This window comes from Chlamydotis macqueenii, chromosome 1, assembly GCF_036417535.1.
Source record: "Chlamydotis macqueenii isolate bChlMac1 chromosome 1, bChlMac1.mat, whole genome shotgun sequence".
Classification (NCBI taxonomy): Eukaryota; Metazoa; Chordata; class Aves; order Otidiformes; family Otididae; genus Chlamydotis; species Chlamydotis macqueenii.
This window is the reverse complement of record NC_141556.1, coordinates 195,016,280-195,033,026: the sequence shown is the minus strand read 5'-3', so window position 1 is coordinate 195,033,026 and position 16,747 is coordinate 195,016,280. Positions and strand designations below refer to the sequence as shown.

The 16,747-nt window shown below is 37.3% G+C and overlaps 1 protein-coding gene across 1 annotated transcript in view; it reads right to left on the bottom strand.

The window, feature by feature from the left end:
- Positions 1 to 1,562: 1,562 nt before the first annotated feature.
- The window catches only part of MIPEP (mitochondrial intermediate peptidase), a 76,718-nt gene continuing 61,533 nt past the window's right edge, over positions 1,563 to 16,747 (bottom strand). Inside the window, exons 17-19 of the mRNA XM_086742256.1 lie at positions 10,838 to 10,959; positions 9,971 to 10,044; positions 1,563 to 1,808 (exon numbers count right to left, since the gene is read on the bottom strand). Of these exons, the coding sequence (XP_086598382.1) occupies positions 1,714 to 1,808; positions 9,971 to 10,044; positions 10,838 to 10,959 (291 nt within the window). The 3' untranslated portion in view covers positions 1,563 to 1,713. The remainder of the gene's footprint in view (positions 1,809 to 9,970; positions 10,045 to 10,837; positions 10,960 to 16,747) is intronic.

Below are 16,747 nucleotides of genomic sequence, written 5' to 3'. Positions count from 1 at the left end.
GCTTTTTTATCTGTATTCTTCGCTTGCTCCTCTCCAAGCTATTTGCCATCATCTCTCAGCCTTGGTTCTTTTCCTCTCTTGCTTCTTTCACTGCATTTCCACTGAGCAGGACACTTAAGATCCCTTTTGCAACAACCTACAGAGGACAAGGCCATTTCTAGAGAAAAATTAGTAACTTTTTTTTTTTTTTAACAGGCACTCAAATACCATTTCATAATTTACTTCAAGAGAAAAAGAAAACCCCACTGATATTTCCTTTGTTCATCACCCACTATATAATGTGCAACCTTAAACTGCTCCAGTCTATCCTGGACAAACATCTTTATTTTTAATGATCTTCTCCCCCCTAAAACTTTCCCTCCTGTACTTCAAAAGGTTCCCCAACATGCATCTACTCATCATTAAAAGGAAACTCCATCTGAACAAACACGCAAGGACCAGATTCAGGCTGTACCTATGAAGCAACATTGCCAACATATTTCCGTAGTAATTGTTCTCTGCAATGGAATCATCAAAATGCCTGCAAATCCACATTCACTGAAAAATGATAGACTTCATCCAGTAAATCCGTTAAAGTAACCTGGGCAAAACTAACTACCAGTACAAAACAAAACAAACACACCCAGATAACACATAAAAAGACAAAAGGACCCAGTTAATGAGAGAATACTCCCCAGAAAACAACTGCTGACCCCTGAACACTGAAGCTCAGCAGAAGATCTGCAAAAGATAAGCCTAGGAACTAAAATTCTAACTCTGTTGGATATTTAAAAAACTACTAATTGAATAGCAAGACGAGTTTTATGGCACCTTGTAAATTCCATTCCTCCTCCCAACCATTTTATACACCGTCCATCTTTTTTATTTAGCTGTATAGTTTGCTATTCTGTTCCAAACCTGAAGACGACCTGCTTAACGGCTTTGTATAACAAAAGATACTATTTTTACTTACAAACATGGCCAGACATATACCATTGGATCATCACAGCTACAAAAGCATGGCTACCTTCCATCTTCTCCTCCTCTGGGAAACATTTGTCGGGTATCTATTTTACTCTGTTGTCTCTCTTTTTTTTTTTTGTGTTGCAAGGTATCTCTTTCCTCTACATCCTAACATTTTCCATCACATACCAGTATGACTACAGTTTTTCTTCTCCCATCTTCTTGTTCCCTATCTCAAATATAGTTACTAGTTTTCCACTTCATCTTTCTTTCCGATTTCCCCTCAGTTGCAAACACAATTTGCTTTTCCCCAATGCAGAACTCCCACACAGTGAAACAAGTTTAACAAACATCCATGAGCATGTGAGAAAGATCCATGCAAACAATTCTGGGTCAAGACACTCGACAGGTATGTCCTAATACTGAATCCAATGAGCACACCAGAAGACCATTCATACCACTCCGCTCACCCTGAAGATGAGTTCAATTCCTGTTTCATCAGGTGTTCCAACAGCATCTAATTTTCTAACAGTATATGCTAGAGAATTTGTACTCTCAAAGTCCATCCTTAAGCTCCTATGCAATGGAAAGCCATCATCTTCATAAATGAAACCACGTGATCCAATGAAATTATTTATTACTGTTCCACCAACATGAATATTCAAACTTTTACAAGTGTTCACCAATAAGTAAAACCAGTCACAACAATATTTTATTCACAATTAGACGTACGCCATCTTCCATAAAAGAATTCAGTTCTGTTGAACATTGTTAAGAGTCCATGATAAAAGTTTCGAAGTCCTGCTCTAAGTCTGAAACAAGAGCATCCACAAAATCTTCAACTGAAGGTGATTTCTGAAGCATACCTACAAAACCAAGACAACAGACTCTTAGCAAGAATACTACAACTGTGAAAGCTTTGTTAATACAAACGCTCATTGCTAACTAACTTTTAATATCACAACATGACAGAAATGGCTGTCATGTTTCTTTGTCAATAAATAAATGCAATTATAGTGCACAGGGATTATTTAATTTCTGCAAGCTACCTGTTACACGTTATCACAGCACTGACAGGTTTCAAGATCGTTAACTGATTTTTATCATTACAATCTTGCTTAAGTAGGGAATTATAGCCATTTTAAAGCAACGTAACCATAGACTCAATCATTTTTAAACGACTGGAACAAATCAGTGATTGAGTGGGTATTTAAATCCTTATTGGCTGAGTTTCAAGTCTGACAGAGCCAGAAAAAACAACGTATTTTCTCAAAGTGTTACACACCTTAAAGCATTTAATTTAGTACTTAAACTAGAAATATCTCTGAAATTTTTCACAAGGCATGAAACATACCCAAACAAAAGCAATTTTAGTGCACTGCAGTTTTAGTTTTTGCTTTTTTACAGTACCAGGACTTAACCTATTATTAAGAATTTTAATTAGTGCATTTGTTAGCTGTAGCATATGACTACAGAATAACAGGGAGGGAAATTAGCATAATGAAGAATCATGCTCAACCACTTTGTCAGGTAATTCTATAAACAGAGCCACTAAAAATCTCACACCTTCATCCCAGAATCCTAGTTTTTAGAATGCATTATATCCTGTAAATTATTTTTAGATCTTTCCTTGTACTTAATATTACATTAATGCTGGTCTTTTCACTGTTATTAACATTTTCACGATTATATGTGGAAATTTACTGCATTACTTGTACCAGAAAAAAAAAACAGTACAGCTGCCAAATAACGTAAAATTTAATCTTCGCACTTCTTTGAAGTGATCTGTTCTTTCTGACAACGGCCAATGTAAATACAACCTTGTTCTACCCTTTCTGATTGGTGTACTTACTGAGCATAATTTTATACTCTTTCACATCCTCAACAATATTTGCTTTCTGTGGAAATTATAATTGCATGCTGCTAAAAGACCAGAATCTTTCACTATAACACAATGATTCAAAATTTGCCAGGAAACAGACGAGCTTAAGGTAATTTTGTGTGAGCGACTAAAAAGAATTTTCTTGCTAAGACCTCACAGAATTCCGTTTCAATCTGATTTAAACATGTATTGCAAGTGTCAACTCAAACTGCCACAACCCAGTAGATTAATACTGAGCACTAAAAGGAAAACAAATCTCATACTATATATAGGTTGACTGAAATGTTGTTAAATGAAGTTTGCATCAAGCTATTTTGAAAATGGAAGAGAACAGAATTAATATTTCCAAATACTTGGTAAACTTCTCGTCTACTGTAATGTTAGTTAAATTGCTGTGGAATTACTTATAATTCACAATAAAAAGCGGCTTGCTATATGGTGGGCTAAGAAACAGATGTGTCCAGCTAATCTAATCTCCCCAGAGAGCCACGGCCTCTTGCAGACTCCTGACTGGACTGGCTGGGGGACATGCATATTTGCTCCCTAACAGCCTTGGAAAAGTTCCAGTTTAAACTCCTATTATTTTCTTGCTGTTTTCTCGGAAGTGGATAGAATGTCTTAAGAAGGTGACATGGATGGCAGCCGACTGGAACATGTACCGTCATGCATGACTGCTGTGGACAATTCTTAAAACTACGATTAGCAACATGTCACAAAAGAAGAAAAGCTAACAATAACTGAAGGAAGAGACTGATGCTGGAATTGTCTTACAAAAAAAAATGGCAAATCCTAACCAAAATATTCCAACCCTAGATATTACAAAATGAATAAAAGAAACAGAATTAACTACAGGACACTTGGATGTATTTTAGTGCAGCTGAACACAGTCTTACCAAATCTCACTCAAAACTTGTAACAAATTGCATTCATTTAGATTCCACACTGTTTGTTTTAAATATGCAGGAGAACTAAAAACTGTTCTGCAACAGGGATGTCCTCCTACCCAATAGTTTCAACTTTTGATAAGACAAACAGATTTCAGATTTCTTGCATTAGTGGTCTACTGCACTATTTTCTCATCACTGACATCAAAAGCAGACACTAGCAGAATTTGCTTTTGCAAGGGAAGGATGAAGAGGAACTGAGGTCACTGCTGAAGAACTCCTACTCTAGTAAAATTATCATGCCCTTATGAATAACTAACTACAGATTTCAGAGCAGACAACTCCAAAAGAAACAGGCACTGATGGTATTTCCATGTTTTAGCCTCTTACTCTACACAGATGTGTTAAGAATGATCATGTCTCCCTTTAAACTCTACTAAAATATACCAAAGCAAGATCGGCTTTGATATGTTGTGAGTACTCAGCACTTCAGTCCAAATGATTCAGTAAGATGTCCAAAGGTCTGATGGTTGCAGTTTTAAAATCTAGGAGTGTATTTTATATGTTCAGCCCAGCTCCTATTCAGCTCAGTCTCTCCCAAGCCTAAGGCAATTGCATAGCTTATCTTCTGTGCTTTGAAGTTTTCTTTCACATTACAGCACTGTGGTTAACCACACCCTTTTGAGAGATGGTTAGCTATAACCTACAATCACTGAAAATTGGGAGAAGAACAAAGCCTGTGGCAAAATTTGGCCTCTGCCCCTTTGGAACACTAATTATTTTAGTCCATGTAGTTTGAGTTAACATATGTTGCCATTCACATCACCTTTTAGGCTTTATGCATATTTCTTTTACTTTCGAAGAGACATACAATCGTGATCTGAAAATTTTTACAGCCTCTTCAAATCATAATTACTCCATTTCAGTCACAGAGAAACAAATTTTCAAACTGCATTGGAGCAAATGCGTGTTTATTTAGACATTCAGTTGGTTTGATTACCACGGATGCACACAGCTGGGTATGACTGTCTGCAACATAACACAACATTAACAAGTCACGAACACAACTTCACATGTATTTTGCGCCAGGCTTCAGAGGCAAAGGGCTACGTGACTGCACGAAAACTGCAGGAGAAGCGCACTCCAGGATGTGTTCCACGCTCTCGGTTCCCAGATCATCCAACCCAGTACTTTTCACACTGCAATTCACTTTCTGCCTATGCACCTGGGTTTCCTTCCAGTGAGGGAGTGCCAAGGCAGAGAGGGAGGGATGGTGCACACCGGAATCTTGTTCAGACCTGCAACCACCACATAACTGGACCTGGAACAGACACCTGGGTTACATAGCTTTAAAGTCATTAGAAATCCCTAATGCCATGTTGTCCTGGGAAGGAGAGGGTCTGCAAGAGCCATGTGGCCAACTCAAAATGACAGAGGAATCAAGTTCTTCTCAAACTGTGTTTCCTCTCTAAGGAAAAAAAAAAGCAAGCCTCTCTTTTAAATTGCTCCCGCTGTCCATATTGGTGACTGTTTCTGTATTTTGTAGATGATCAAAGCGGTAAGATAAAAGGGGTCACTTTCAGAAAATGTTAAAAAAGGTTTCATAAAGCCTTTGTATTGTTTTTTTTTCTTTTTTTTTAATGGAAACAAATGCCAAGAGAATCAAATCCAAACAGCAACAAAAAATATATTGTGTTTTCTAATTAAAGACTAGTTCAAACAGGAAACTTGTCAGTAACTCCACTGAATGGCAGGTCAAATCCTTTATGTTCCCTAATCAGTACATGTATGGAATCATGTGGGAGAAAGATGAAAAGCTAGGGTCATATCAAAATACAAAAGAGAGACAATAGAGAGCTTCTGAGAAGAAAATAATAACAAAGAAATTGTACAAATGAAATGCGCTTGTGAAGTTATCTGTTATCAAACAGTTTATGAATATGGCTAACTTCACAATGAGATGTGGAAGCACTTCAAGGGTGAGGCTACATATCTGCATCCAAAAGTCAGACTTGTACAAGCGCATTTCTTTATATTAAAAAAAAAAAATGCCTGAAATAATAGCCTACGGAACTTAAGGTTTTTGAAATACAGCACTGGTGAGCACAGAACTGGACTGCTTCCCTGAAGAAGAGTAAAATCAACAAGCTTTTAAGTTTGGTGGAATCTGTCTTTAATCAGGAATCTGTTCAGTCATCTGCTATGAGAGTGCAGGTTTGCAACTGATGAAAACGATGGAAATCAAGTATTTTGGAACATCCGTAACGAAAAGGAATAAATGCAGCAAAAGGAGTCAGAAGCTGATTGAATCTAAACAAGTTAAAAGACAAGTAACTTCTTACTTCTCTCCTTAAATTCTCAATTTTTGTAATAAATACAGAGCAATTAAGTATAAACATATAATAAGCTTTCCCATCATGTGTTCGCATTCTATGATTTAACCTCAAGTAATCCCAAACAAGCAATCAAATTATTAACTTGTCAAAAGACCTGAGTCACCTCAATTTCATTTTTCAAGGAATCATTCAAGCATGCTTGTTTAAGTTTTGCACTGTTCACAAATGAACATCACAATATGCACAGGCAAGGAATTTGCTTATGAATTCTGATTATTTTTGTGATCTGGAATATCTTTTAACATTTCTGTTTAAAGTAATATTAAAGAAATACAGAGTATAAAAGTGAAATTCAGAATCAGAAGTGTCCAGTGAGATAATCTGAAGCAAGGAAGATGTACTCTTGATGGAAGAGGATCAGATCAGGAAATACTTAAGCAAACCGGACGTACACAAGCTCACTGTCCCTGATGGGATGCACTCAGGAGTGTTGAGGGAGCTGGCAGATGGCATTGCAAGGTGACTCTCAGTAATCTTTGCTCTATCACGGCCACTGGGAGAAGTGCCAAAAAACTGGAAAAAAGCAAATGTCACTCATATCTTCAAGAAGGGCAAGAAGGAGAGCCAAGGGAACTACAGGCTGGTAAGTCTCAATCCCTAGGAAGGCGGTGGAACAGCTGGAAACCATTTCCAGGCTCATGAACAACAAAAAAATAATGAGGAATAGTCACCATGACTTCACCAAGGGCAAATCATATTTGACCAACTTGATAACCTTATATGATGAAACAATTGGCCTGTCAGACAAGGGGAGAGCTGTAGATATTGTCTACCTGGTCTTCAGAAAGATTTTTGACACTGTCTCCAGAAGATCCTGGCAGAGAAGCTGTTGATGTATGGGTGATCAGACAGTGAGATAGATTAAAAACTGGCTGAATGGCCGGGCCTAGAGGGAGCTGATCAATGCCACAAAGTCTACTTAGATGCCAGTAACTAGTGGTGTACCCCAGGGGCCAATATGGGGTAACAACTTCATTAATGACCTGGATGATGGGCATAGATCAACAAAGAGAAGTACAAAGTTCTGCACTTGGGGAGGAACAACCCCAGGCACCAGCATATGCTGGGGGCCAGACAGACAGAAAGATACTTTGCCAAAAAGGACCTGAGGGTGCTGGTGGACACCAAGTTGAACATAACCCAGCAATGAGCCCTTGCTGCAAAGAAGGTGAATGGCATCCTGGGCTGCATGAGGCAAAGTATGGCCAGCTGGCTGAGGGAGGTGATCCTTCCCCTCTACTCAGCACTGGTCAGGCCACACCTGGAGTGCTGTCTCCAGTGCTGGGCTCCTCAGAACAGAGACACAGACATACTGGAGAGAAACCAACAAAGGGCCACAAAGACGATGAAGGGACTGGAGCATCTCTCCCATGAGGAAAAGCTGAGAAAGCTGGGACTGTTCAGCCTGGAGAAGATGAAGGTTCAGGGGCATCCTACTAATAAGTATAAATACCTGAAGGGAGCGTGCAAAGAGAACGGAGCCAGGCTCTTGTTGGTGGTGCCCATTGACAGGACCAGATGCAACGGGCACAAACTGAAACAGATGACATTCCCTCTGAACATCAGGGAACATTTTTACCCTGTGAGGGTGACTGAGCACTGGTCCCCTAGAGGTTATGGAGATATTCAAAAGCTGCCTGGTCATGGTCATGGGCACCCAGCTCCAGGTGGCCCTGTTTGAGCAAGAAGCTTAGACTAGATTATCTCCAGAGGTTCCTTCCAACCTCAACTATTCTGTGACTCTGCAATTCTGTGAAAATATCTTGAAACCTTCTGCAATATTTTGTAAATCATAGTCTGTGCTCTTATCGCCAGCTTCATTCATGCTAATGATGACACAGAGGAGTTACTGCTGTCTGCTTCTCCTATTAGACGTGAACAAATACACTAGCAAGTGCACTAGTTACTGACCTTAAAGTGCCACAAAGTTCTGTTTAGTGGTTTATGGATTTACTGATTTAAAGAAAAAAAAATAAAAATCAAACTGTGTATCTTTTATATATAGATTTTTTGGTCACATCACAAAAGATCCCATTACTCTACCATTAACGTTAGGTTCACTGCCCTGCAGTATGAACAGCTACTCCTTAAACATAGCTTGCTCTCTTCTTCAAACCCCAGGCTGCACAGCTATCGCCTCTTCATCAATCACCGTTGGCCCTGACGATTCACTGACAAACTATCTGCACTAAATGAATTGAGGACTGTAAACATGAGGACTATGAATACTGAAATGCGTAAAACATCTAATTACTGCATTACAAGAGCCAAACGATGCTTTCACTGTACCTTGCCAGATTTCATCATAATTTGGATTTCCTTTAAACTTAAAATAACTTGTAATTTTCTGGACTATGATGCCACTTTTTCAGATTAATTTCTTTTATCCAAAAGAACTGATGCATACTCTCAATCCCAAACTGATTGTACCACATTCCATTGTGTTCTCTCACATGCAATGGTGAAAGCCGGTTGTACTTCCATGGATTTTATATAAGTCTGTCCACAGATGAATTTTGCAAACTTCATTCAAATAATATCTAATTCAAGGGAGCACACTGCCAGCAACTTCAACATAGCCTCTAGGACATTCCTGGAAGATTCCATGCTTAGTAACATGCAAAATACATCCCAGAAAGAGATGATAAACATAACTGATGTTTAAAAACATTCTTTCTTTCTCTACCATCTGACTTACAATACAATAATTGGATTTGCTTGTAAAAATGCATGTTCCTGTCTTGCAACTACTTAATCCACAATTTGGGGCTACAGTTTTTTTGAGGTTATAAACACAGACTCTTCAAGAACAGTAAAGAAAGGCAAGTTTGCAAAGTCATGCTGAATGAAAAGTTACCCTGTAGAACAGAAATATAAATAGACTAATCTAGAGAATATACAATTGCTTAATATATGATGAGTCTAAGGACAGCAGAGGTTATGGCCTCAAATATAAACATATGGGTCAAAGACCTGAAATGAAACTGTGCCAATCTCATGATGAAATACAGACACATCACCACTGTCTTCCTTATCTACAGAAAAAACCCCCACAACTTCCATTCTACCAAACTGGAGTGAACAGAGGCCAACGAATTAATATTCATCCTTAATATTAGGAACTTCAGAGTGAATTGAAAGATGTTCCTTTAGATGAAGTACTTAACAAGTGCTCGTGGCAGGGACAATAACACTAACGCAGAAATGCTTGATTTGAATACTGCAGCATTACAGAGGGAAGTCTTTACCCCAATCTCATTGATAGGTTTGAGATAAAGTCAGCAGTTTCTCAAACTTGTTTCATTCTCCTGACAATACCTTCTTAATAGATGAAGTACAAAAGGCAAATATGGTATTGAGCAGAATATGAACCATGTTTGTTTATTACAGTCTTCAGACTTGCATTTCATTACAATGTATACTCAAAGTACTGATCAAACCAAAGCTATTTTGATGATGCTACAATGGCATGGCCAAAACAAGTTCAAATTCTTGTATACAAAATAACCAGATCTATTATGAATTCCATGTATGTAAAAGCGACTCAATTTTTGTATCAAAAAATGACGTCATCTGTCTTCCTTCAAGTATATGACGCTCTGAATTCTTTAGACAGCCTTGTAATACAAACCCTTCCAACACTTCACCCCAACTATCTGTGTGTGTTTTTATTCTGCGTATCACAAGGAATTCTACTGACTGTGACACAAAGTTGATGACCAGTCCACTTAACTAAATAAATGAACAAGTTTTCTTTCATAAATCCAATGAAAATAATAATTAAACTAGAAAGACCAAACTGGGAAATGAAGTTAAATTATTTCTTCCTTGAGCAAGGGAATAAAACAGTTATAATTTTTTTCTACCTTGAACCATAAGTATGGGCTCTTTTCCACCGCCGTGTGCCAGCATCTCTCTACGATAACGCTCACCCATTGCCCTGGAGAAACACAGATGTTAGAGCCATCTGCAAACACAACCTGCTCAGCGTTCAGTCAGATTTGCTTCTAGGATCTCTATAGAGCTCACAGACAGAGATCAAACAAAATTTTCCACTCTGAAACAATGACTGCCTGCATTCCATGTTGACTCCTCAAATTCAAATTACATCTAAAATTAAATTATGAGTTACTGAATAAGACAAATTTTGTATATATGAATATGTGTTGGTGTTTATAGAAGCTCATTTGTGAACATTTCAGCCTTCATTGCTCCAAGGGGAAAAGCTGCTCTGTTACAATGCTCTGAATATTCACCTAAGGTATAAGGACACTTACAATTTGTGATCTCATAATTTTTAATTTCATAAAGCAAAATGAATAGGATAGCTCCACTTAGCTTTGAAGTTGGTGACACGAAGCTTGTTTAATACCCGCAGTTGCTTTGATTTCAACAGAAAATTACAAGTAACTAGGCATCTATGAAAATCAAGCTCTCTAATTACATCTAAATACGGACTTCAATGCCTCCGAACTGGCACACCTGTATTCTAAAACTTTTTTTTTTTTAACCAATCAAACACAATTTTTTTTTTTTCACCAATGAACATGTCCCAAAGTACACTTTATACTTGTGGTTATTCCCTGTTTTGTAATCCTCTTAAAATCAAGAAAAAGGCTAAAAACTAATTGCCATTTTAAAAGCCCATCAACCTACATGGCTCCATTTGTTTCATATTTCCAGAAGCACACAGCATAACCCTTCATTCTACTTAACACGTTCTCTGGTTTTACCTGTCAAATGGGTCCTGAGCAAAACATTGTTTCCACACCATGGAGGCAACAGCCCTAGACATGAGGTAGGAGTAATATTTGGCACCGTAGCCCACAAGATGACTGAATCGCAGCTGCCAGGCCTGTAAGGAGAAAACAAACAAAAATCAGAACAGAAGTCATCTTTTAGATCCTTTAAATTGTTCAGTAGTTTCTTAAGTATAATGGGAGCAATCTGATAAAATTAATGCCGAAGTTAAAAAAAAAAAAAAAGAAATAAATCAACCACCACCAGAAATCCCAGAAAGAACACATCCTTTATTATAAGAAGCAGTTTTCAACCTAAATACTGTATATCCAATACACTGATCATCACAATGGAAATTACACATAAATAGGGTCAGAAGGAGGGAAAACTGAGCAGCCAAAAAATGTATTCATACTTGATAATAGCTGTGTTGTTCTACCGGTCTTGAAAAAAGCCCACAATACTAAAAGTAACACAATATTTTATTATTTTCCAGGTGGGTAAGTGCAGTGTCATGCTTGGAAAAGTTCAATTTATAAACTTTTGCCATAAGCAAAATGATAATAGGACTTGCATTTAATATTATAAAAAAAAACTCTGAGGTAGACAAATTACACCCACATGCACTGTCATTGTTCACAGATTTGCTTGCACATTTTTAAATGTATATATATAGCAGATTATAATCCATAATTCCATTGTTATTCATTTATGTATTGTCACTTTGCTTTACGCCTCATTCTAGAGATGGTGAACTCCTTTTTTTTTAATAGTGTTTGGTGTTCACTGTTTATTTATGTTTCCTTAGCAGAGAAAATCAAAAGCATCAACAGTACTTTCACAGAAATAAAATATTAAAAAAAAATTTCTGACTGTAACAGAGTAATTTAAATTGAGAGAGACCTCTGAAGGTCATCTAGTCCAATCCTTGCTCAAAGCACAGCCAGCTTTGATGAGGTTTCTCAGGGCTCTGTCTAAAAACTCAGTATCTCCAAGGATGAAGATTTCATCACTGCTTTGGTGTAACGTGGAAAGGCAAGAAAGTCCAAGCTGAAAAGACATAATTTCCAGCTGATTTGGGCATATTTTTTGAACTAAAGATGGATCATAGAATCGTAGAATCATAGAATCACATGGTTGGATGGGACCTATAAGATCATCTAGTCCAACCGTCTTCCCACTACCATTGCTGCCACAGCTACTAAACCACATCTTGTAGCTCCTCATCAAGCTGCCTCTTGAACGCTGCCAGGGATGGCGACTCCACCACCTCCCTGGGCAGGCCATTCCAGTGCCTGACCACTCTTTGGGATGAACATACAGATGAAGGACTGAGAAACCTACTCTGCCTTCTCAGCTTTCTGAGGAAACCAAAGAGGAGACAACTCCCCTACCTTATTTGTCCTCCTATCCAAAGACGAAGCTCTTAGCGCTCTCATTATATGACTATTGTAAGATTTTTGTAGGTACTACAGAAGGAACTAGAAGTTAGAGAATAAAATAGCATAACAGATGTTTTAAATTTAAATCCATGGGCTGTCAGATGCTTCTTCTTATCCTAGAGTCAATGGCTGAAATTCTGAGGCAGCCAAACAGAAAAGGAAAGGGGCATTAGCAATTTTCCAGAAGTATTTATCTTTGACTGTGATTATTTATTATACTGTAAGTAACAATCTCTTGATTTTTGACAGCTGAAATAAACTATGCTTCTTTATTCAAGAAAGTGCTGATCATCACCTTATCCTCCATTAGCCAAGTAAAAGATGTATGTGTATGTTAAAAAAAATACGAGTGAGTGGGCGGAAAAATAAAGTATTTGGCTTTTAATCAGTCTTTTTATTTTAAATAAGGTAGCAAACAGTAGCCTATAATCTAGATCATTGTGAACAGTTGATGAGAAACTAACTCGTTAGCTCCCTTTTCTGAGCAACACTTACAAATAAAGTTCCCTAAGTTACCACTTTTGACAAGACGGTTATCTCCACTGTAAGATAGGTGTCCAAACCAGATGGAATTTGCCATGGGTGAGCAATCTAGCCTCTACTGGTAGCCTACACAACTAGTTTCAAGTAGGAGCAGCAAAGTTAGAGCAGATGAAAAAACGTCTCCAGTGTTCAATTTTCCTGTGGGTCTTGACGTGTGATGCAATCTTAAGAATTATTAACTTTATTTAAACTTTCTTAAAGTAAACACCAACTGTACCGTACCTCATTATGCAAGTCCCTAAAAACATTCAGCTTGGATACAGATTCTCCAGTTTGGTCTGAAAAGTACTGTGGTTGCTGTGTTTATACTTTAGAGCTACAGTTTCTCTCTAACTAGCCCCTTAATTATAACCATAATCACTAAACTAAAGGCACATTTTGAAACACATCAGAGAGCCTCCATTTTTAGAAGACTGAGCAGGAAAACATGTTAGTTTTTATTTTATTGTATAGTAAGTTTTCAAAGTTGGAATTAAAAGTTTCAAAGTGAAAGTACAACTCTCAGGAATGTGGAAAGCTTTACTGATGAATTGGTTTCACATACTCAGAAATTTAAATAATTTCCAAATAGATCATTTCAATGAAAAATTCAATTTGCTTTTTCTTCTACAAACAAAAATAATTTCTATGAGCTTGACATAAGGAAGAATATTTCTTCCTTTCCCATCAGAAAGTAATTACTTTAATGCATCATATAAGCTGTAAGCAGGACAGTGTGTCTCCCAGCTCAGATTACATTGTTCACATCAAATGTTCTTGCATTTAATGGTCTGCACCTAAAACAGCTCATCTGCACTTCCAGGATGATCAACTGTTCCACTCATCAGGCTTGCTGAAACTCTCTATCAGAAGCTAGCACATCTTCTCGGTAACCTGTCCAAGACCAAAAGCTTGTTTCAGAGTCTGCACCTAAAACAGACCTCAGCCTGTTAAATAGAAGACATTTTGTTTGACCTCATCTTTACTAATATACTCGTGTATATTAGTATACACACATATATGAAGTATATATACTTCACATTCCTTCCTTTCCAAAGAGAAAAGGAAAGTATATAGAAAGATCAAGGAAAGACACTGCTCATCTCTCTCTCTGAATTTGTGAAGGCCCTCAAATATGATGAAATTGAGAATTCAAAAATTCATTGGCAAAATGACAGTATCCAGAAAAGGAAATAAAAATAGAGGATGAGTGAATCCATCTTAAGACAAGATACACAGATAAGGTACAGATGACTCTCTCTTCCTTCACTGGAATACATAAGGAACATACTTTTAGATATCTCAAGTTATATAAGATGACTACCATTCTCAAAGGCATACTGCAACTAAGAACGTCTTCCTATTGCAAACAGCAGTCAAGGAGTCTCATTATAAACACTGCTATTCCCCAGTGAAGTCTGAAACCTGTATTAGATTATAAAATGTTTTATTTTTGACCAGTACAGATTTTCCCCACTCTAGAGTATGAGTAACTCTAGCATGCCTTTTTGTTTTTCTCAGTCCTGACTCAAAGTTTCTGATCAGGAACTCCCAATTGTCAATATTTCACCACTACCCAGTAGCTATTACTCAAGTGTGTTTTCTAATTCTATGCTGTTCTAGCAATTAACTTACCAAAATTTGACTTAGCTACCTATAAACAAATACTTAAACACTAAGACACATCCTCTACCCTAATTAACGAGGAGCTACCTGCCTGCATTAAAAAACTCTTCCTACTTTATAGAGATGAGATTATGATCTAGGCAATAAAACGTTCAAAAAGCCCAAGAACATACAGGCTAATACTCCTTTAGAAAGTTCTATGATAAATAAAAAATAAAAGCATCACTGTAAATGCATTTAAAACTAAATGGTTCACCTTTTAGCATAAAACTCCATTTTCATAAAACTAGCTATAGATGCAAAATGACTTGATTTCTTGTGTTATTTCCAATGCTGAATGATTTCTCCATATTAAAAAAACAAAATAAAAATCAATTCCACTTTTGAAAAGTGTAAAGGCTAGACATGTAGAACTAAGGCACTCTCCTTATTAAATGTTATATTTTTGGTAAAGCAGCTAGAAAGTTAATGAAGATTCTGAGTAATCACCTACTTCAAAAAGTTCCATGAACCCATTCCAGGATTCTATAAAACAGTGCATTTTACAGCATAGCCCATGGGTTATGACAATATGCCATCCACAGGTCATGTTCATGCCTGCTTTTTATCCAGCGTAACAGACTGAAATAAAGCTGGGTGACTGATCAACCGCAGTTATTAAAGGGGTCTTTTTTTCCACCAACATTATTGAGCTTCTTTTAGAACCAGGTCTGAAATATTTCCAAAATTCCATGTGCAATGGCTTTCCATCCCATCATGTAACAAATAAAAATACCTCACTCTTACTTTTATATTCTTACACCTTATCAGGAATTTAAAAAAAAAATTCTTGTATGATACATTATTGGGGTAAGATTCAGTTCATTTTTCTTTAACTACCTTAAACTAGGTGTCTTGCCCAAACTAGTCACATAGGCTTCCTTTGTAGTCAGAGGACAGAAGTATTTATCCTGTTATCTTTGGAGACGATAGGACTACTGCTCTAAGAGAAATCCAAAGCATTTACTACAACTTCTCTCTTCAATTTAAAACTTAAGCCACTTCAATCATTTTAACAATATGGTAGGATCAGTTAAAACTAACCTGTTTTGAAGACCACATAAACTAATTTAGGATTCAATTATTTGAATTGTATATTTAGAACTGCTAAGATTATGTTGTGGTTTTGTTTAGTGGGGGGGGGGGCTAAGGCGGTGATTCTAAAAGACAAAAAGGAAAGAAAAAAAACCTACAGTTAGCTTAAAATATACTAATGCAGGTTTTGTTTGAATGTGGATAATCATTGTTCCATGGAGTTCCACTAATTACGTGGAATCAGTGCTACAAAATCCTACTACATCTTTCAGAAAGAAAAAAAAGAAAACCTGCAGAAATTCTTGAGTGCTTGGACTTTTCAAAATGCTCTTCCAACAGTTTCTGCTGTGACTTCAGTTGCTTCAAAGTATATATAAGTTCATTTTGCTTTGCATCTTAAGACAAAAAACATAAGTGAGAACCTGAAGAGACCCAACACTAAATTAAGAAAAATATTTTCATAATTTAAGAGTTCTAATTACAAAATGTGTGCTACAGTAATTACATCAATGAGCAAGTTGTTGAATAGTTTGCACAAGGAACAATATTTGACGGAAATTATATTTGATGCCCTCCTCCTTCTTAATTAAATTCTTATTCTGGCAGGAAACCCAATAGAGGAGCAGCCAACTTCTCTCCTTCAGGGGCTACTGGGTGGAGAACCCCTGGGTCTGGCACTAACTTGATATTATTACTCCTAATGCCCTTGAATTTAGCTATCAGCACGGCTGGAAAACTCCTGAGAGTCATTAAGAAGTTCCAGGCTTTGGTAACTTGGGAGTGAGAGGAGAATGGCGATTAGCATGAAAATCAGTACAGGCTATTTCCCTCTACTGAGACCAGGGTTTATCAGGGCTAGTGGAAATCCAGGACAAATCTGGCATGCAAAAAAGCACACTGAAAGTTAGCTCAGGTAATGTTTTCTTGGCACGGTATCAGCCACTCATACAGCAGGAGCTGGAGGTGGAACGTAAAGAGCTGCAGGTTACAGGTCAAGAACTACGAAGCCACTTTTCACCACTGAAAAATGAATTTACTGTGGAGTGCACATCAGAGAGATGCTCCACATTAGCTTAGCAAGTTTCCTGTTCTGATTTACTAGCTGCACAGGCATCATTTTAAAATATCAGAGGTAAAAAGTGCTTTCAGCAAAAGAAAAAAACGGTATTATCTGACGACGATGAGATCTGGTCTTACTTTTTTCCTTTGACTCCACTTTGAATTTTTATGCTCTTCACA